We start from the raw sequence: 24072 nt of genomic DNA on the forward strand, positions 1-24072 counted from the left end.
AGTTCACTCAAACTCACATCCATTGAGTCGGTGATGCCATCCAGCCATCTCATCCTCTGTCGTCCCCTTCTCCTGCCCTCAATCCCTCCCAGCATCAGAGTCTTTTCCAACGAGTCAACTCTTCACATGAGGTGGCCAAAGTACTGGAGTTTCAGCTTCAGCATCATTGTTATTCGTGTATTATTCTCTCATCAAACCACACAGTCAAAAAAACAAAACAAAACTATATAGTCATTCACATACACTTGATAGAGAAAATGCAGCAGACACAAATCTGTGCACATCAGCACAGTCACATCTTCACACTTGTGATTCCAACACATGAAGTTAGTAACATGTTCCCAAACTCTGTCAAAACCGCTTTCCTCTGACTTCAAAAAGGCACATCCATTGGTAATCTTATGAAAGAACCAATGGCAATAAATTTAGCAATGAAAAACATCTTATTGAGGCTATTTTTCAATGAAAGGAGCATTACGGTACAGTGTTGTGTAACAAAGGCTCCCATCTGATTATTCACAAATAGCTCCATGTACATGTGTATGAATACAGATACAAATGTGTTCCGTTTTAAGAAAATCCTATGGTAAGAAACCAGAGAAGGCAATGGCAACCCACTCCAGTACTCTTGCCTGGAGAATCCCAGGGATAGGGGAGCCTGGTGGGCTGCCGTCTATGGGGTCGCAGAGTCGGACACGACTGAGCGACTTAGCAGCAGCAGCAGCAGCATGGTAAGAAACAAGAAATTTCCGAACTCTCCAAATTTGGATATTACTTACATTACTGGAAGATATTTTCCCAGATAAAGGATAAAAAAACTCAAACTCTATTGTGCAATATAAAATTCAGGCAGTTCAGTTGCTGAGTCATGTCCAACTCTGCGACCCCATGAACCGCAGCAAGCCAGGCCTCCCTGTCCATCACCAACTCCTGGACTTTACTCAAACTCATGTCCATTGAGTTGGTGATGCCATCCAACCATCTCGTCCTCTGTTGTCTCCTTCTACTCCCACTTTCAATCTTTCCCAGCATCAGGGTTTTTTCCAACAAGTCAGTTCTTCGCATCAGGTGACCAAAGAATTGGAGTTTCAGCTCCAGCATCAGTCCTTCCAAAGAATATTCAGGACTGATTTCCTTTAGGATGGATTGGTTGAATCTCCTTGCAGTCCAAGGGAGTCTCAAGAGTCTTCTCCAACACCACAGTTCAAAGGCATCAATTCTTGGGCGCTCAGCTTTCTTTATACTCCAACTCTCACATCCATACATGACTACTGGAAAAACCATAGCCTTGACTAGATAGACCTTTGTTGGCAAAGTAATATCTCAGCTTTTTAATATGCTGTCCAAGTTGGTCATAACACTTCTACAAAGGCTCAAGCATCTGTCAATTTCATGGCTGCAGTCACCATCTGCAGTGATTTTAGAGCCCCCAGAATAAAGTCTGACACTGTTTTCCCATCTATCTGCCATGAAGTGATGGGACCAGATGCCATGATCTTAATTTTCTGGATGTTGAGCTTTAAGCCAACTATTTCACTCTCCTCTTTACTTTCATCACGAGGATCTTTAGTTCTATGCTTTCTGCCATAAACGTGGTGTCAACTACATATCTGAGTATTGATATTTTTCCGGGAAATCTTGATTCCAGCTTATGCTTCATCCAGCCCAGCATTTCTCAAGATGTACTTTGCATATAAGTTACATAAGCAGGGTGACAATACACACAGCCTTGACATACTCTTTTTCCTATTTGGAACCAGTCTGTTGTTCCATGTCCAGTTCTAACTGTTGCTTCCTGACCTGCATACAGGTTTCTCAAGAAGCAGGTCAGGTGGTCTGGTATTCCCATCTCTTTCAGAATTTTCCACAGTTTATTGTGATACACACAGTCAAAGGTTTTGGCATAGTCAATAAAGCAGAAGTAAATGTTTTCCTGGAACTCTCTTGCTTTTTCAATGATCCAACAGATGATGGCAATTTGATCTCTGGTCAATTTGATCTCTGGTCCCTCTGCCTTTTCTAAAACCAGCTTGAACATCAGGAAGTTCACAGTTCACGATTTGCTGAGGCCTGGCTTGGAGAATTTTGAGTATTACTTTGCTAGCGTGTGTGATGAGTGCAATTATGCAGCAGTTTAAGCATTGTTTGGCATTGCCTTTCTTTGGGATTGGAATGAAAACTGACCTTTTCCAGTCCATTGGCCACTGCTGAGTTTTCCAAATTTGCTGGCATATTGAGCCCAGCATTTTCACAGCATCATGTTTTAGGATTTGAAATAGCTCAATTGGAATTCCATCACCTCCACTAGCTTTGTTCGTAGTGATGCTTCCTGAGGCCTACTTGACTTTGCATTCCAGGATGTCTGGCTCTAGGTGAGTGATCAATCATACCATAGTGATTATCTGAGTCATGAAGATCTTTCTTGTTCAGTTCTTCTGTGTATTCTTGCCACCTCTTCTTAATATCTTCTGCTTCTGTTAGGTTCATACCATTTCTATCCTTTATTGAGCCCATCTTTGCATGAAATGTTCCCTTGGTATCTCTAATTTTCTTGAAGAGATCTCTAGTCTTTCCCATTCTATTGTTTTCCTCTATTTCTTTGCACTGATCACTGAGGAAGGCTTTCTTATCTCTCCTTGCTGTTCTTTGAAACTCTGCACTCAAATGGGTATATCTTTCCTTTCCCCCTTTGCCTTTCACTTCTCTTCTTTTCATAGCTATTTGTAAGGCCTCCTCAGACAACCATTTTGCTTTTTGCATTTCTTTTTTTTGAGGATGGTCTTGATCACTGACTCTTGTACAATGTCATGAATCTCCGTCCATAGTTCATCATGCACTCTATCTACCAGATCTAATCCATTGAATCTATTTGTCACTGCCACTGTATAACAGTAAAGGATTTGATTTACGTCATACCTGAATGGCCTACTGGTTTTCCCCACTTTCTTCAATTTAAGTCTGAATTTGGCAATAAGGAGTTCATGATCTGAGCCACAGTTAGGTCCCAGTCTTGTTTTTGCTGACTGTCTAGAGTTTCTCCATCTTTGGCTGCAAAGAATATAATCAATCTGATTCCAGTGTTGACCATCTGGTGATGTCCATGTGTAGAGTCTTCTCTTGTGTTTTGGAAGAGGGTGTTTGCTATGACCACCAGTGCATTTTCTTGGCAGACCTCTATTAGCCTTTGCCCTGCTTCATTCTGTACTCCAAGGCCAAATTTGCCTGTTCCTCCAGGTGTTTCTTGACTTCCAACTTTTGCATTCCAGTCTCCTATAATGAAAAGGACATCTTTTTTTGGGTGTTAGTTCTATAAGGTCTTGTAGGTCTTCTTAGAATCGTTCAGCATCTTCAGCATTACTGGTCAGGGCATAGACTTGAATTACTGTGAGACTGAATGGTTTGCCTTGGAAATGAACAGAGATCATTTTGTCATTTTTGAGACTGCATTCAAGTACTGCATTTTGAACTCTTTTGTTGACTATTAGGGCTACTCCATTTCTTCTAAGGGATTCTTGCCCACAGTAGTAGATATAATGGTCATCTGAGTTAAATTCACTCATTCCAGTCCATCTTAGTTTGCTGATTCCTAACATGTTGACATACACTCTTGCCATCTCCTGTTTGACCACTTCCACTTTGCCTTGATTCATGGATCTAACATTCCAGGTCATGGTGGAGAGTTCGGACAAAACATGGTCCACTGGAGAAAGGAATGGCAAACCACTTCACCATTTTTGCCTTGAGAACCCCATGAACAGTATGGCAAAAAGACAGGACACTGAAAGATGAACTCCCTAGGCTGGTAGGTGCCCAGTACGCTACTGGAGATCAATGGAGAAATAACTCCAGAAAGAATGAAGACATGCAGCTAAAGCAAAAACAACACCCAGTTGTGGATGTGACTGGTGAGAGAAGCAAAGTCCAATCCGGTAAAGAGCAATATTGCATAAGAACCTGGAATGTTAGGTCCCTGAATCAAGGCAAATTGGTTTGTGAATGTTAAGGTTTAAGTCAGCTTTTCACTTTTCTCTTTCACCCTCATCAAGAAGCTCTTTAGTTCCTCTTCACTATCTGCCATTAGAATGGTATCAACTACGTATCTGAAGTTGTTGATATTTTCCCAGCAATCTTGATTCCAATTTCTGATTCATCGAGCCTGGCACTTCTCATCATGTGCTCTGCACAGAAGTTAAATAAGCAGGGTGACAATATACAGCCTTGAGGTACTCTGTTCCCAGTGGAATCAGTCTGTTGTTCCATGTTCAGTTCTAATTGTTGCTTCTTGACCTGCAAACAGGTTTCGCAGGAGGCAGGTAACGGGGTCTGGTATTCCCATCTCTTTAAGAATTTTCCACAGTTTGTTGTGATCCACATAGTCAAAGGCTTTCTTGTAGTGAATGAAGCAAAAGTAGATGTTTTTCTGGAATTCCTTTGTTTTCTATATGATCCAATGAATTTTAGCAATTTGATCTCTGGTTCCTCTGCCTTTTGTAAATGCAGCTTCTACATCTGAAAGTTCTTGGTTCATGCACTAGTGAAGCCTATCTTGAAGGATCTGGTGCATAACCTTAATACAATGTGAAATGAGCACAATTATATGGTAGTCTGAGCATTCTTTGGCATTCCCCTTCTTTGGGATAGGAATGAAAATTGACAGCTTCCAGGGCTGTGGTCATTGCTAAGCTTTCCAAATTTGATAACATATTAGGTGCAGTACTTTAACATCATCATCTTTTAGGATTTTAAGTCACTCAACCTGAATTCCATCACCTCCACTAGCTTTGTTCATACTAGTGCTTCCTAAGGCCACTTGACTTCATACTCCAGGATGTCTGGCTCTAGGTGAGTGACCACACCATCTTGGTTATCTGGGTCATTAAAGACCTTTCTTCGATAGTTCTTCTGTGTATTTTTGCCACATCTTCTTAATCTCTTCTGCTTCTGTTAGATCCTTACCATTTTTGTTCCTTATCATGTCCATCCTTGCATGAAATGTTCCCTTGATATCTCCAATTTTCTTGAAGAGATGTCCAATCTTTTCCATTCTGTTGTTCTCCTTTACTTCTTTACACTGTTCATTTACAAGGTCTTCTTACTTTTCCTTGCTATCTCTGGAACTCTGCATTCAAATGGGTATATCTTTCCCTTTCTCCCTTGCCTTTCGCTTCTCTTCTCAGCTATTTGTAAGGCCTGCTCAGACAACCACTTTGCCCTCTTGCATTTCTTTTTTCTTGGGGATAGTTTTGATCACCGCCTCCTGTACAATGTTATGAACTTCCATTCATAGTTCTTCAGGCACTCTGTCAATCAGATCTAACCCCTTGAATCTATTTGTCACTTCCACTGTATAACCATAAGGGATTAGATTTAGTAATACCTGAATGGCCTATGGTTTCCATACTTTCTTCAATTTAAGTCTGATTGTACAATAAAGAGATCATGATCACAGCCACACTCAGCTCCAGATCTTGTTTTTCCTGCTGTATGGAGCTTCTCCATCTTCGACTGCAAAGAATATAATCATCCTGATTTCCGTATTGACCATCTGGTGATGTCCACGTGTAGAGTTGTCTCTAGTGTTTTTGGAGGAGGGTCTTTGCTATGACCAGTGTGTTCTCCTGGCAAAACTCTGTTAACTTTTGCCCTGCTTAATTTTGTTATCCAAGGCCAAACTTGCCTGTTACTCCAGGTGTCTCTTGACTTCCTACTTTTGCATTCCAGTCCCCTATGATGAAAAGGACATCTATTTTTTTTTGGCTAGTTCTAGAAGCTCTGTAGGTCTTCTAGGAACCGGTCAACTTCAGCCTCTTCAGCATCAGTGGTCGGGGCCTATGACTACTGTGATGTTGGATGGTTTGCCTTGGAAGCGAACTGAGATCATTCTGTGGTTTCTGAGCCTGCACCTAGACACTGCATGTTGGCCTCCTGTTTACTGTGAAGGCTACTCCATTTCTTCTAAGGAACTGTTGCCCACAGTGGCCATCTGAATTAAATTGGCTCATTCCCATCCATTTTAGTTCACTGATTCCTAAGACATCAATGTTCAGTAAAGATGTGACACCAGAAGATGAGCCCCAAGTCGGAAGGTGTCCAATATGCTGGGGAAGAGCAGAGGGCAATGACTAATAGCTCCAGAAAGAACCAAGTGACTGGGCCAGAGCAGAAACGACGCTCAGTTGTGGACGTATCTGGTGGTGAAAGTAAAGTCCAGTGCGGTAAAGAACAATATTTCACAGAAACCTAGAATGTTAGGTCCATGAATCAAGGTTAACTAGATGTAGTCAAACAGGAGAGTGTTTAATAAAATGTAATAATGAGATGAAGCTGACAGAGAAAATGAAATTTCTAATTAGCCACTAGTGTCCTAAGATCTTGTATAAATTTCTAATATATCTCTTCTAACTAGAGAAATTGTGAATAAAATAATGGGAATTTTCAGTTTCCAATTCTAAAGAACATATCTAGTTTTTAATCTGAAGGTGGCTTTCTGCCACTGACACAGCAATCATGATGGAGTAATACAGAGAGTAACACAAGCAGCGGTACCCCCTTCATGGGCTGAAAGGAGAAACTGACTTCTGGCAATTACTTGTTTAAAGCAATCCTTCTGACATCAGGGACATCCTGAGTCCTAACACAGTGCAAAACCCATCAACTCCCTTTCTTAAAGATGAAGATAAAGAATCTAAAAATAATGCCAAGGCTGGTTGCTCATAAAGTTCATCTAAACAACTACGGCGAAGAACAGCACATTCACAGAACCCTCACGTGCTGTCAGTGGGAATGTAAATTGGTGCAGTCACTACAGAAAACAGTATAACACTTCCTCAAAATACTGAAACTCGAACTGCAATATGTGTGTGCTCAGGAATGTCTGACTTTGTGCAACCCCATGGACTGCAGCCCGCCAGGCTCCTCTGTCTATGAGATTCTCCAGGCAAGAATACTGGAGTGGGTTGCCATGCCCTCCTCCAGGGGATCTTCCCGACCCAGGGATCAAACCCTTGTCTGTCTCCTGCATTGGTAGGCGCGTTCCTTACCACTAGTGCCACCTAGGAAGAAGTATAATATGATCCAGCAATTCCTCAATGTGGTATTTTTCCAAAGAAAATAAAAACTACTTAGAAAAGATATATGCATCCCTATTTTTATTACAGCATCATTTACAATAGCCAAGATATCAAATCAACCTAATTATCCATCAATAGATGAATGGAAAGGAAATAAGATATATACACACACACACATTGGAACATTAATTGGACGTAAAGAAGAATGAAACCTTACCATCTGTGACAACATGGATGGACCTAGAAGATTCCATGCTAAGTGAAATAAGTCAGAGAAAGACAAATATTATGTATGGAATCTAAAAAACAAAACTAACAAAATAGAAACAGACTCACAGATACAGAGCACAAAGTGGTCTTTGCTAGAGGGGAAGAGGGTGGAGGGATGAAAGAAACAGGTAGGGGAGATTAAGAGGTACAAACTTCTAGCTATACAACACAGAAGTCATGGGACATACTGCATAGCACAGGGAACACAGTCAACAGAGGGTAATGACGCTATAGTGACAGATCATCACTAGACTATCACAGTGATCATTGTGCACTGCGTAAAAATATCAAATCACTATGATGTACACCTGAAACAAATGCAACATTGGAAGACGATTTATACTTCTATTTAAAAAAACTAAAAAGTACATTCAAAAAACGTTGAAGACTTGTTTCTTGATACACTCAAAATTCCAAATATTACATTTGACCTTGTACAAATCTGTGCAAATGTATTATAATTCAGCTAAGAGGTTGGGTTCACATATAGATAGGCTCTTTTAAAGTTTCTCTACTTTAATAATAATGTGACTATTAATGTGGCTTTAATGATAATGTGACTGAGAGAATTCATATTCATTTTAAATAAGAGATTTCTTTTTGGAGCTACTAATGATTTCTATGTGAATTTCAAAAGAAGCAATAAAAACAGTAGTAGAGAATAAATTTCCACAAATTCTGACAAAATTGTGTTGACTGTCATTTGTATTACATTTTTAAAAATCAAGTAACATATTATTAAAAAATAAGTATAAATAAAAATATGCTAAGGGCTCAATTTTATAAAATAAGAATTACATAGATACATACTATTAGATATTTTTTAAATCTCAAAGAATATTCCCTGAGTCTATAAGGGGGTGTTACTGTGAAGCACACATTCTGTGATACATATTTCTGAATTTTCACTAAGAGTATGCATTACTTTTGTTTTTAAAACATTCACAATATCCAGAATTCATTCCTGATTTATCACTGTGCAACTTAAGAATCAATCATGCATACTGATGAAAAACACATAAAAAGCAGAATCAGATTTTGTTGCTACACATATTTCCAGAAGACTATTATTATGCAAGAAAGTCAGACAGAACAGCATAAGCACATAAAAATGAGAAGGGGATTCAATGAATGTTAATTTGAAATATTATGCCTGAGGAGATCTGAAAAAAAAAGAAATTGAGGATAAGCATGCTTCAGAAAAAAATAAAAAGGAAAAAAGGAAAATCATTTCTGAAAGAGGCCAAGATGAATAAGCTGAATAAAAGCAAAATGCTAAAACACTCCTTTCTGGGGTAATACCCAAATCTAAAAATGTAAAACATAAATTTTAGCTTTCTCAAATAAAAACAGCACATTGACTAGTTGTAACATATTACCAGTTAAACCAGTAAACAGAAAAGGTTGTTGGGGAACCTGAGGAATAATATTAAAATGATCCTGGCATGGCATCTCCTAGTTAACTTTTATTCATTCCTCAGATGTTGTCTCAAACATTAAGTTCCTTAAGTTTTCCAGTTAAAAGCTTTCAGAGCACTGTGTATCTTTATAGCATTTACTATGGTTTATAAATTCATATATTGTATGCGATTTATAAATGACCACGAATTCTCCCCACCATGTAAGCTCCATCGTGATATGTCTGGGCCTCAAAAGCACTCACTCAATTAGTATTTCCTGGAAATTAATTAATCAGGGTTTGGAATGGATTTGTTTTATTGTTAAGAAGGAAGTCTCCTAAGTCCCTGTTTATGTGCCTGGGGCACAGAAAATGATATCTCATGATGGTTTCATTTTGACTTCAAGGTATATATACTGCCTTCTCTTGAATCCGTGAATGGCTGGGTAGTGAAACAGTTAAAAGAATCTTAAGCATACAAGGACAAGGCTACAAACTTGGAATTGACTGTCATACAAACAAACTGTGGATCTGTATATACTTTCACTCAGTCTGTCTGAAGACCCATAGTATGGATTTAAAAGGTAGTTCAAAGAGCCTAGAGACTGTGGCAACAAAACAAAGCAAACCTGTCTGGTACATTCAGAGATTAATCCATCAGCTCAAAGCGGAACTTAGCACATGACAGACATCCAGTAAGTACCTGCTGAATGAACTGATGATACAACATGCTGAGATACCTAATTTCACATACTTACTACTCATGGCCTCCACTTTTGTGTTATTTTTGATTGGCCCACATCCCAGGGTCCTACAGAATACTTGCTCAACTAGTATTTCTTAATTGAAATGAATGAAGAAATAAAAAATGATGATATGCAATTATACAGAGGACTTTCCCCCAAGTTTTATTTTAAAATATTTACTATGTTGCTATTTTTCAATTCATTATCAGATGTTAATTCAAATGTTTGGTTCAGTCATCTCTAATTCTGCATCTTTAATGTTTCTCTGTTCATAAATTCTACTAATGTCTCACCTACCAGGTATTAAGCTCACCAAGCAGTAGGCCATGCATTTTTAATTTCACCTTCCTACCTTGCCAACATGGATACTTCCTACCCTCCCAACATGAATAAAATGATACTTTACCAAAATGTGTTTTTAGCAAATGTGTCAGATAAATAAATCAGAGAAATATGAATTGGTACTTTCCTATTAATAACAGCATAAAAGTTTCCTCTGAAATACTTTATCACATATTTTTGTTTATCTTATACAAAAGCAAGGATTTGATTATACATTAACATATGAAATCTAACGATGCTATTTGAATCTATGAAAATCTACCAATATTTATGACACAAGATAAATAGTTTTAGGTACAAACTCTAACTGTGACTTTACAATATGCACCATAAACAGGTTAATAACTATGGAATAGTCAGTAAGTAACACTAGAATTACACTGAGATTCAGATACTTAGATATGCTTAATACATTAACATCCAATAAAAAGTACAGTTGTCCCTGCTTGAACTAGCTAAAACAACAGACATTCTCTGCTAGCATAGTAAGAAAGGTGAAAACTGAAAGTATCTGCATCCATGCAGGTCAGCCATAATGTTCACAGCACGTGGCCTCATACCATGTTGTAAAATAACTGATAGGCACACAAAAACAAAGCTTCAAACTAGCTGCCAAACTAGACTCTAGCTGGCAGAGACAACGTTACTAAAAACAACATTATTTGTGATCAATGAATGCCTCAAACTTAAATACATGATTTTCAAAATAACATTTCTACCATTATTTAAATTTCACAAATAAATCTCAACAGGAACCAGAAAGAATTTTTAAATTCTCCAATTACATTGATATTCCATACAAAGTACGTTTGTATGTTTTCTCAAATAAAGTGTTCAAACAATGGTAAAAATGCCTAATGATCTGCACAGCACTTAATAAGAATATATTCACTCTCCGACTCTCACAAGCACTGTATTGGCTATTACCCCCATTACATCCCAAACCACAGAGCTTATCAAGTACATATCTGAGCTTGAAACCCAAGTTTCCATTGGTCTACTACTTGACATTTTTTCCATTTTCTAAAATCCTATATGTCTTTATATCTTCCTCTCTGAGGACACCCGTCCCCTCACTTATGTACAGCTTTTATAATCTAGTAATGGATTAAAAAGTCATTGATCGGAATAAAATTTCAATAGGCAATATAATAAATATCTGGTAATGACTTCCCCATTTATAAAACCCTTCCAGACAACAGGTATATGACAAAGGAAATGCAATAAATTTAGACCAAGTAAGAATCACCTACATAAAAAGAAAAAGAATTAAAATTTTTCCCAGTAGTCTATTTCACCTCAAAACTCTTATGATTGAAGAACTCAACATTATATAAGGAGGGCAAATTAAATAAAATTAGGCAGTGGAAAACTGGAGGCATTTACAGAAACATAGGCACTCTCAAAGATCTCTGCAAAATTTCAATGTCAGAGGAAGCCAAATAAAATCTTTAAATGTGAACTTGTAACAATGTCTCATTTTTTGAATATATAATGCTGTTCACTTTAGTTACTTAAAACAAAATGGAAATATAAAGACAGGTGATAATTTCCAAGTGGACCCTTTCCATTTTGTTTCTAAAAAAACTAATTTAAATTCCTGAGGTTACATTTTAAACTATAATAGGTAATAAAAGAAATATTTCAGTCTTACTGTATGAAACATTTCAAAATAGTAACTTTTAGAGCTTAGAAAATAGAAGGAAACATTCATATAAGTTGTAGTTAGTTCATACTTTACCTACCCTCTTTCCTTCTAAATTCTCACACCATTTTACAAATATTGCCAACATGGTTACAGGTTGTAATAAGGAAGGGTATCTATCAATACACCCATAATTTAAAGATAGATGCAAATTATAAAACAGTTTGCCAAGGAAATAAGGAATGATATACTATTAGAAACAGTAAGTTTGATGTATGAGAGTAAACAATTCTAATCATCAAGTTGAGATCTGAATACTATACAAAATTAACATAATATACACTTTAAACGGCTTATCTTAACCCATCTGATCAACATCTATTTTCCTTTAAATATAATTCTTAGATGTGACTATACTAAATGCCACTTTTAAATGGTTATTTTTATGATATGTGAATTTCAGCTCAGAACTATATCTATGTAACACATAGATAAAATGTAATGTATTATCATTAGATGAATTTATATGTTATATGAACTATGTATGAACTGGAACATATATGTTCCTAAAACCTTCTGAAATTCATCTAATGATAATGGTTCAATCTTCTTGTAAGTACTTAGTGTCGCTATAGTGCCTGGACATTTACTGAAATCCTATAGGCAGCCAGCTTGAAAATGCATGCTGTTTGAAATGATGAGGTTAAAAAATGACAAACAGAAGCATTAATTCCTTCCTATGCCAAAAAGTTTAAAATTTCTCAGTGGATAAAATTAAAGAATTTTGAAACACTCTTCATCTGTTTAGTGGTTAATAAAGAATGCAACACAAAAGGAAACAGCTTATAATACTTAAACTTCAATAAATAAATCAGTATAACAAGCAATGTGACTTGATCACTTTTAAAATTCTTCCTAAATTCCTATTTACTGTTCATTAACACCAACAAATAAAAGCTTATACTTAAATGGAAAAAAACCCATTAATCCTCAGTGAATCATAAAACCAATTCAACTATCACCATCTCATTCATTAAGGTACTTCATTATTATTATTTAATAAAATACTTCTTAAAAATCTTGTGGCAACATTTTTGTGCAATTTCAAGGTCCAATTTTAAGAGCATAAAAATCATAGTTAAGTTTCTCTAGAAAAAAATTGTAATAATCACATATTTCATTTTTAATTTAAAGGATCATAAACAAAGTTAACTTAAAATATTAAATATTAATGCATTTAAATTTAATGCAAATTGTAACTATTTTTAACTTAATATTTTAAAATGCATATTTCCTTTAAAAGATGAAAATTTCAGTGCATTTTGGAGCACTAAAGTTAAGGAATTTAAAAAAACATTAAGTGCTAAAGTTACTGTTATAGGCATTTACCACAAATCATTCATCATTTTATTACAAGTATACCTCAAATAACTACATCAAAATATACATATAAACTAAAGTGGAAACGTACATCAACATATTGTATGATAAAGTGTCTCCTTTGTCCATCAGAAAATACAGAAAGGACATATTCACCAGGTTTCCCATGACTCTCTCGCACCAAGAAGTCTCCTTGTTGTTTTAACAGGTCTTGCGCTTCTATTCTGGGAATTGCACCATGGTACCAGTCCTGTTCTGCCAGAGGTTTCTCAAGTACAGGGATCGTATCACAGAACTTAAGCAAATATTGAAAAAAAAACACATTAAGTTAGAGAAGATAGCAATTTTTTTCTGGTAGGACTAATAGCAATTATAAATACTTCTTACCTATGTTCCTCCCTTTAATTGACCAATTAAACGTTATCTGAAAAATCTGAAATGTTCATAATCTTTTAATACCTCCTGGAGCACTGATGCTGAAGTGTAATACATACCCTTAAATACTGCAAGATTATTTGTTTTTTCTATCAGACATAGGTACACACAATATTAGCATTTAGAGTTAGCACTGTAGTCTGAGTCACCATACTATAAAATACATATATTTAAAAATCTTCAATCAGAGGATTATGATGAAATGAGAGTATTATCAGGGACACTTTTCATAAACAACTTCATTTTCAAAGAAGTAGAAGTTGAATTATATGTTTTTATGGCATTAACTCTTGATCACATGGCTGCCCCCGTCATGGGTTCCAGAAGCACTAAGGCTTCATCGGGTGCTGCCTTCTTGCTGTGCCTGCTCATCCTTGCTCCTCCGACTTCCTTAACCATTACCTCTGCCACAGGGCTGGTCCTGATCCTACACAGCAACAACAGACAAAGGCTCAGCTGAAACAGCATCCCTGAAACCACCAAGGTGCAATGGCAAACATGCGACAAAAACAAGGCAGGGGGGATACAAGCCATGAGCGCAGCAGGAAGCAAGTCATCCGTTATTTTAGGAGGCCAAATGCTAACAACAAATAGAGGTAACTCAGAGCTGGTTATGTTTCTTTGAAATGTTTCTAATTAATATGTTGATGTATGGCAAAACCAATATAATATTATAAAGTAATTAGCCTCCAATTAAAATAAATAAATTTATATTAAAAAAATAATAGATGATCTTATGGTTACAAGTAAAAAGTTGTTTGTTTGTTTCTGTTTATCACCCACAGAAACTGAACTGCCCCAGGTCATAGGAACTCTTCATAGGTAAGGCACAGGCACCTTTCTGGTAAATGAGAACTAGCTTGAAGAGAGCCTGCACTGTTTCTGTCACTTAGTGGTTTACTCGCCAAGTCGTGTCTGACTCTTGCAAACCCACGGACTGTAGCCCACCAGGCTCCTTTGTCCATGGGATTTTCCAGGCAAGAATCAGTTCAGTTAAGTTCAGTCGCTCAGTCGTATCCAACTCTTTGCGACCCCATGAATCACAGCACGCCAGGCCTCCCTGTCCATCACCAACTCCTGGAGTTCACCCAGACTCATGTCCATTGAGTCGGTGATGCCATCCAGCCATCTCATCCTCTGTCATCCCCTTCTCCTCCCGCCTTCAATCTTTCCCAGCATCAGGGTCTTTTCAAATGAGCCAGCTCTTCACATCAGGTGGCCGAAGTACTGGAGTGGACTGCCATTTCCTTCTCCAGGGGATCTTCCCGACCCAGGGAATGAACCCAGGTCTTCCGCATTGCGGACAGAGTCTTTACCATCCAAGCCACCAAGGAAGCCCTGCCACTGTGAGATTAATTCTTTAAATACATATATGATGCATCTGTACATGGAAATTGTTTATAAGCTGAATAAGCCTTTTCTTTGTTAGAATTATGACAAATACTTTACTTTCAAAACAATTTAAATTGTATTCCCAAAATGGGTTTACAATTGAATTATATAAAGAACTAGCCACAACTATGAGAAAAAAAAAATAATTATTTTTTTTAAAACAAATGCATAATCCATATGAAATTAATTTTTGTGTATACTAACAGTTTATAATTCTTAAAGTAGGTGGTCAGAATGATTAAATATTTCTTCTTTAAAATTTTGTCACAATGGATTTCAATATAGTAAACACTAAAATTTTTACTGTTATAGAAATATTTTCAAGTCTCGCCAATGGCGAGTGTTTTATTGATTTTTTTCCTCTGAGAAGAATCAATATAGAAAGAAATTCAGTGTCACTTTTAGGCAAAAAAAACTTTTTATTATTATCTCTTTTTTAAAAGGTCTACATAATAGAAAAGCATCACAAACAAGGATATCATGTGCTTGATTTCCTCTCCTATCAGCCTATCCTCCAAAAGGTTGATTTATTTAGAAGTGGGACAACAAGGACCCTGGGGAATTCATTAAGTCAGAAGGGCATTTGAAATACAAAAGCTCAGCTAACACAGAAATTCATTTAAGCATCTAAAGGTGAGGAATACATTTTGGGGGAAAAAAATCATTCTGAAACATCTAAGTTTGTTTGTTTGTTTTAAAAAGAGAAATAAACGGGAAGGAACTTACAATGGTATTTCATAGGGATTATACTTCTGTTTTTTTGTTTCATAAGGTCTTTTGGGTAGGAAGGAAAACTTCGCCATCTGCCGTTCCTGGCCCTAGACAATACCGTCATGGAACGCCGGCTGAAGTCACTATGGGTATATGTGTGTGTACATGTGAGACATGCATACACAGGAAAAGGCTGTACACAGCCCCTGACTGCATCTATCAAGGTCTTTCAGGAATTTCCCTGGAAACACTGGGAAAAAACATTTTATTAATGTGCTTTCAACTAAATTCTAATACAGCTTTGCAAGCCTGACAGTAACAGAATGAAGGTTGTGCCAGCAATGGAATCCAGCATTCCAAAGGCTTTCATAATGACATCAAAAATGAAAGGAAGCTTTTTACTTCAAACATCACAACTTTCTCAGCCTAAGTGGGGAAAGATTTTTCCTTGTTATCTAAAATTTTTGTCAAAGACATGGGAAAGATGAAGTTTCCATTTTCATATGTGCAGTAACATAACATAATTAACAAGTTACACAATAATAAGACAAGCTTTCCTGATTGACTAGACTAGCTATCTACCTTTTTCCCCAGATCTTATTCTTAAAGAATATTTCAGAAAAAACATACTGAACTTAGTTTAATAAAAAGATGGTTTAAATGAAGAGGCAATGAGGAATCAGCCCAAGAAAATGAAAATTTTTTTCCAGACTTAAGAATGAGGTTATTTTTTTGTCTTAGTCTAATTAAGACTAATTACCAAGAATTTAATGAATATTTGTATGCTTTTATCTCAAACATTTGAGCACAAGATTAGCTCCTTATGAGAAGCAAAGACAACAATGTTTTTTAAAAAAATCAATGTCTGGATTTTACTCAAATTAAGCACCCAAATAAGGAACCATTAAAAAAAAAAAACTAAAATATAACAGCATCGAAAATATGCAAGTAAACCTCTCAGTGAGTTTGAAACAAGCTAAATAAAATTTCAACACTAACATATGAGTTTTTATGAGTTTTTAATGAACATAAAAGTGAACATAATTCTCTTCTAAATCCTTATATAAATTTAGTTATTAGTTTAACAATTGAAGTAAAGAATTATTTCAAACCGAGTGTAATAATATACTATAGTGTCTACAAGTAACTCATAGGATTTTAAACATTTCTAAAAAATTCCATAATGACCCCTTTAATTTTAAAGCTATATATCACTGAGAGATTTTAGGGGCGATTAAGAATCAAATGTCACACAAAGAGAAGAAAATCACCAAACACTTGCAAAAGGTGGGAAATACTGGCCTACTGAGTAGGAATCTGAGTTACGCAGTAAAGGCGACTTTCTATGAAAGGGCCATGTAAACACTCTGGATATTTCACCTTCATGACTGTTTGCATTCCTGCTGGACAAACAGGATGTAAAGCAGTGCTTCCATCTTCAACAGGCACAAAGGCCTATCTGTAAATTGACAAATCCTATTTTTTTAGCAATAAAGTAGAATTGATCTTTTTTTCATGCATTGATATCTTATTTTTATCAAAAACATACTTTACCTAATGTTCACTTTATACTATGAAACTAGAAGCAAAACTCTTATTAACAAATTCCTTAATTAACAATTTTTGTACTTTTTGAGACTTTGAGTTTGTTCAGTCGTTAGGTAATAATACAACTATGATTACCATAATGATTAGGCAGAATTACATGCTGATCAGATTCACATTCTTCTACAATTCTTCCCCAAACAATATTAATGTCACTCTTCCCCAAAGATATACAACTTAATCAAACTTGAACATCACCTGACTTCCATGACTTTCCACTTCCTTGACTGCCTGTTTGTGTACCTTCCAGGATGTCTAATAAGAGACCCTATCTCTAGCAAAATATATTTTTTAAAGGTCATTCATTTTTGGTCTCATACTTCTCCAATACCTTCTGATTTCTCCCGACTTTGCTTTCTTCCCTGCTTCTTTAGTTCCTTTACTCAACTTCTTTTTATGAGTAATCGTTCTTTTTTCTCATTATTTTTATCCATTTACTTTTTCCAGTTGTGCCTGTGACTCTCATTCATTCTCTTTCATCTCATCACATTGCTGCCATTTTTTCTACAGCTTTATTTTTTCCAAATCAAACATCCTGACCTGAAGCTCATACAATGTTGCAGAGAAAATGTACCACTGCATCAATAATAACATTTTAGTCCATTAACTGTCTTCAGTGCAAGTGCTATACTACACATCTCAACTAAAACTATTACCAGATCATTCTGATGAATCAGTATGAAATCACAGCTCGGTACCTTTGAAAATTTATCATCAAGTTGGGATTGCCTGTACAGAACACAGTGTCATTCTGACATGATCTGGGTCAAATGCTGTAAGCATCTGAGCAAACACATAAAAGAAGAGGCTTACTCTCTGTGTGGCTTCCTAAGTGGCACTAGCAGTGAAGAATCCACCTGCCGGTACAAGCGACATAAGAGACTTGGGTTCCATCCCTAGTTCAGGAAGCTCCCCTGCAGGAGGGCATGGCAACCCACTCCAGTGTTCTGGCTTGGAGAATCCCATGGACAGAGGAGCCTCGTGGGCTACAGTCCATAGGATCGCAAAGAGTGGGACATGACTGAAGTGACTTAGCACACACACTCTATGTACTGAAATAATAGAAAATAAAGCTTGATAAGAGAGAGTGAAAAAGTTGGCTTAAAGCTCAACATTCAGAAAACTACGATCATGGTATCTGTTCCCATCACTTCATGGGAAATAGATGGGGAAACAGTGTCAGACTTTATTTTTTTGGGCTCCAATATCACTGCAGATGGTGACTGCAGCCATGAAATTAAAAGACGCTTACTCCTTGGAAGGAAAGTTATGACCAACCTAGATAGCATATTCAAAAGCAGACATTACTTTGCCAACAAACATCCGTCTAGTCAAGGCTATGGTTTTTCCAGCGGTCATGTATGGATGTGAGAGTTGGACTGTGAAGAAAGCTGAGCGCCGAAGAATTGATGCTTTGGAACTGTGTTGGAGAAGACTCTTGAGAGTCCCTTGACTGCAAGGAGATCCAACCAGTCCATTTTGAAGGAGATCAGCCCTGGGATTTCTTTGGAGGGAATGATGCTAAAGCTGAAACTCCAGTACTTTGGCCACCTCAAGTTAAGAGTTGACTCATTGGAAAAGACCCTGATGCTGGGAGGGATGGGAGGCAGGAGGAGAAGGGGACGACAGAGGATGAGATGGCTGGATGGCATCACTGACTCGGTGGATGTGAGTCTGAGTGAACTCCGGGAGTTGGTGATGGACAGGGAGGCCTGGCGTGCTGCGATTCATGGGGTCATAAAGAGTCGGACAGGACTGAGTGACTGAACTGACTGAACTGAAAGCTTGATAAGCTCTTCTTAAAAATTATGTATAATACTAGGGATTCAAAACATGTAATTCTGAGAATATTATTTAGTTTTCTTAGACATGACTAGCTACATGGAGAATTCAATCTATTTATGGCAGTGATATGATGTAAGAAGTTTAATTTTTATTTTTCCTATTTCTCATTTTTCTACATGTTACTGTCTGGGATAAATAAATAAATATTAAATCCTTAAGGATAAAGGAAGACAACCAAGGTTTAAAATACATAATATCTAAGTTGAACTTAACAACATCCCTTGTCAGAGGAAGTACAAGGTTGTTCTGTTGGACTTAAAGAAAGACACTAAAAAACATGAGCAGTTTTTTATGTTATGAATGAAAATAACTATATTCCCTTATGCCAAAGGTGAAAGCCCAGCATTATAATACCAACATGATAATCAATGTACAACAAACACAACTGAACCATAATTTGCTTATTTTCTAAACAGAAGCAAACAAGCAAATCTTACTTAGTATATAATTATTTATTATGGATGCACATCATTATTTTTGAATATTTTTATTTTCAATCAAGTTCAAAGTAATTCAAAAATTTTTAAAAACCTAGATCCAGAAAAATGTTAATTTTAAGGCGACAGAAGAATAATTTAATAATTCTTCTGACATCTAAAGAACAATTATCTGGACCAAAGTGTGCTTTATTTTTATTTTAAATAACGTTTTTCAAAGAGTGCTACTATTATAAATGTGTTCTGTACTCCACTCATCAGTGAACAACAACTAGTACTCAGAAGGGGCTGTAAGACAGAAGAGATTGTTCAGCCACTTATAACAAAAATTCTGCAGTAAAAAAATGGCTCTGGAGAAAGGGCAGTATTCTTGATATGACTAGAACAGATCTCATCGAATATAATGTGGTTTGAAAGACTTTCAATGGAAATGGACCCTCATGATCGCCTGTAGGCTTTCAGATTATACAACGAACCCTGTCTAACACCCCTGGCCTTGATTTCAGAAGCAGTCTATGAGAAATAGTCCTCAATGCAAATTCATAACCGCCTGAAGCACGAAAGATGCAGGATATGAAGCAGACCTCAGTGCCTAGAGGGACTCAGGATAGGCTATTTAACTCCTTTAGTGCAGTAGAAAAAAAGAAACACCTGCTTGGAGCTGATACAGCGTATTAAAATACTAATCTCACCATAACAGTAAATATTAAACATCTATCATCAGATATTATAGTCTGTTAAAGTCAAATTCACCTATGAGCTAATTATCTGACATTCTTCCTTCCAGCAACATTTCTGATTAAAGTGCTCCATCAGACTGTCTTCACAGAGAGATCTACATTTTAGCCACAGTGTAAAAAATGGCAAAATAAGTAGCTATGAGAAGTTCAATGGGAATACTATCATGATTAATCCATTTCCTTTTGTATAATGCAATTAACAGTTTTATCTAAAATTATGCTCTAAGCTCCCAATTTTATATGTTTGAGTAAAAAACCAGCGATTTCATAGTTGTTGCTTTTAGATTTTAAATTAAATATGCTTCCACACTTTAAAAAATAATTTGAATATATACCTCATACCATATGCAAATATTAACTTGCAGTGGATCAAAGACCTATATGTAAAACTACAGAACTCTAGAAGGAAACACAGGTGAGGGTTTGCATGACTTTGCACTAGACAATTTTTTTAGATACAGCACCAAAAGTATGTGCAATGAAAGAAAATTAGATAAATGGACTTTCTCAAAATTAAAAACTTTTGTGTGTCAAGACAATTCCAAGAATGACGGAAAAAAATTTTTAAATTATGTATCTGATAAGGGGCTTGTATTCAGAATATATAAAGAACTCATAACTCAACAATGAAGGAAAATCACCAATTAAAACATATACAGTGGATATGAATAGTCATATCTCCAAAGAATACATACAAGTGACAACAAATCACATTAAAAGATACTTAACATCATCAATTGTCAGGAAAATGCAAATAAAACTACAATAAGATATCATTTCATACCCACTGGGATGCCCATAATTTTAAAAAAATGGAAAAATAAAAAGTGTTGAGATTGTAGAGAACTGGAACACTCAAATAATACACTTTGCTGGTGCGAATGCAAAATGCTGCGAACACTGTGGAAAACAGTTTGGTAGTTCCTCAGAAATTAAACACAGAATTACCACATGACCCAGCAATTCCCTGGTATATAACTGAAAGAACTGAAAACATACATTCACATAAAAACTTGTATTTGAATGTTCCCTGCAGCTTTATTCATAATAGCCCAAAAGTAGAACAACCTAAATGTCAGCTGATGGATAGGTAAACAATGTCAGATAAACCCACACAAGGAAACACTATTCTCTCATAGAGAGCAATGAAGTTCCAATAAATGCTACACCATGGATGAATCAAGAAGACACTACACGAAGTGAAAGAAACCAGGCAGGAGAAGGCCACATAGCGTGACTCCATTTATGGGAAATGTCCAGAAAAGGCAAATCCATAGGATCAAGAATAGATGAGTGATTACCAGAAAATTGAAAAGGGGGGAAATTAAGACCAATTGCTAACAGGAGTTTCTAATTAGGGAGACTGAAAGGCTCTGTATGTATATGATGGTGATGGTTCCACAACAATGAATATGCTAAAACCACTGCGTGTATATGCTGAAATGGTCAGTTTCGCATTGTGTGACCTATATCACAAAAAAATAAACTAATTGGCTTAAGTTTGCCATTTTGGCAGGGTTCTTAAAAAGTTTTAAAGAAAAACTCGTTTAGAGTAATTAAAAATTTTCCTTCTTTTACACTACCTTTACCAGACTAGAATACTCAAAAATACTAAACTATGTCAGAAAAAAATTTTAATTATAATTAAATAGCCTCTAAAGTTTATCTTAGACTATTATACTACTTGAAACCTTCACATTCACAGTAAGACAGTAAGACTCAAGACCTCAGTTACCTGTGTAGTTGAGGGGAAAAATCTTCTTCAAGTAAACAGGATATTTAACACCTTACAGAAGTAGTTCTGTACCTTTACTCACAGTGTACCAGTGTCATAAAGTGCAGACTATCTCAGTCTTCTTAGTTCATAAGATTTCTGAATAAACCAGGGAATGTCAAAGGGCTCTTAAGTGATGGATATAATGACTGCCTTAATCATGAAGATAAAAACGTGATCAAATGCAAGACAATGTACAGATTCACTAGAATTCTTGATTACAAAGGGAAATTTTCTTAAATGAAACAGGCATTTCATAGCTTCAAGGATGTTGATAAGGTTATTTAAATGTATATATGAATGAGGTACATGCTTTGTGGGAAAGGCACTTCATTTCAGATAAAAGCAGTCAGTAAACACCAAATTTAACCTATATCAATCACTGCCAATTTAGTAATTTTACTTAAGAATAAGGTAAATACCACTTTTAAGTGGAGACAAAACATGTAAATATCTTAAGGCATTTAAAAAGTTATGATTTATATCAACTAATTATGAAGATTGTGTACAGTATATCTGACGTACTTTTGGAGTGCTAACCCCATACAACTTCATCTTAATGAACAAACAGGATTTCTCCTTTGTTTCTAGATGTAAATCAATGTGTCTTAAAGGAAAAGAAAAACCTCTTTCATCCTCTGTTTAAGAAATACTTTAAATATTTCCTTGTAAGAACTGTTTCTTTTTCTTCTAATGTGCTGTGCTTAGTCGCTCAGTCATGCCCGACTCTCTGTGACCCCATGGACTGTAGCCCACCAGGCTCCTTTATCCATGGGGTTCTCCAGGCAAGAATCCTGGAGTGGGTTGCCATGCCCTCTTCCAGAGGATCTTCCCAACCCACGGATTGAATCGAGGTCTCCTGCATTACAAGCAGATTCTTTATCATCTGAGCCACCAGGGAAGCCCTTTTCTTCTAATAAAAATTATCAAAAAAACTCTCCTCATAGAGTCTCGGAAACTTCTCATGAATTCTTAATCAAGTCTCCTATGCCTTACTTTGACTGTCAAATCATAATAAACCAAGTCTTATAAACTACTATTTATCTGTAGAGTTGTAAATTTATGAAAATAAGAGCAGGAGATAAGGCTTGAAAGAGAAGTACTCTGTCATGTGGCTCCTGCACACAATTTTAATTTTCATTTGCTACTTAATGCCACATAAGACGGTCTGCATTAGTTTTCTCCTGTGGATACTTCTGAACGCTGAAAGTGACAATGGCAGCATCAAAGGTTAAAAGATAAGTTGAAAATCTTTTACGCAAAATATATTTTTCTTCCTTTTTTTTAATTAAAATACCTGATGCCTTGCCACAGTTGTGTATAAAAGATTGTTGCTTGAGTGGAATAAATATGGGAATATGTCTAACATATTAAAAAGCGTGCATGCTCAATCGTTAGATCATGTCCAACTCTTTGCGGCCCCGTGGAATTCAGCCCACCAGGCTCCTCTGTCCATGGGATTTCCCAGGCAGAAATACTGGAGTGGGTTGTCATTTCCTCCTCCAGGGGATCTTCCCAACCCAGGGATCAAACCTGTGTCTCCTGCTTGGCAGATGGATTCTTCACCACTGAGGCACCAGGAAAGCCACATATTGAAAAGGAACTATAGCAAATATATCCAAAATGAACAGTGAACTAATCTAAGGTTAGGAAGCACTTTTTTTTTAAATATATGAGTAGGTCACATTGTTTTAGCTAAACTTTTAAAGAACAAGAAATAATATTAAGATATTATGTTGTAGAAACTTGGCAAGATGGGGGGGAAGCATGTAATTAGTTTGTACTGAATATTGTTTCAACCATCATTCAATAAAATACTATAAAGCTCTATACTGAGAGTGAGACATGGCTAGAATAAAAAGCTTGATGACTTAGTATTATAGGTAATGAAGCAAAAAAATACTTTATACTTTTATATATAAATGGAATAAGAATATTTTTTTTATCTTGCTTGGCTATAGCTGCTATTACTAGGAGTAGTGAATATTCTATACATTACCATGTGCCACGCACAAATTTCAAATGGACTTTAATTTTCCAATTAAAACATTCTTAAAAATATGAACACATATAAAATGATACATTTTTAAAATACATATATAATAATCCCTATTATAAAAATGTTTCACTGTAAAATAATTATATTTATAGTTTTCCTCAATGTTACAAAGTACATAAAATACTGTAAGTACTTATACGCAGTACAGAAAGTCTACAAATCAAATTTATTTTTCTTCCTTATTTCACTGTTACATGGGTCTTACTATACACATATCATTAA

General features: G+C 36.1%; 1 protein-coding gene across 1 annotated transcript in view; it reads right to left on the reverse strand.

Moving 5' to 3' along the window:
- FER (fer (fps/fes related) tyrosine kinase) overlaps window positions 1-24072 on the reverse strand; it is a 419822-nt gene that overhangs the window by 214645 nt on the left and 181105 nt on the right. Inside the window, exon 10 of the mRNA XM_010843789.1 lies at window positions 12944-13147. Within this exon, the coding sequence (XP_010842091.1) occupies window positions 12944-13147 (204 nt within the window). The remainder of the gene's footprint in view (window positions 1-12943; window positions 13148-24072) is intronic.

The sequence above is a fragment of the Bison bison genome, unplaced genomic scaffold (assembly GCF_000754665.1).
Source record: "Bison bison bison isolate TAMUID 2011002044 unplaced genomic scaffold, Bison_UMD1.0 scf7180017864189, whole genome shotgun sequence".
NCBI lineage: Eukaryota > Metazoa > Chordata > Mammalia > Artiodactyla > Bovidae > Bison > Bison bison.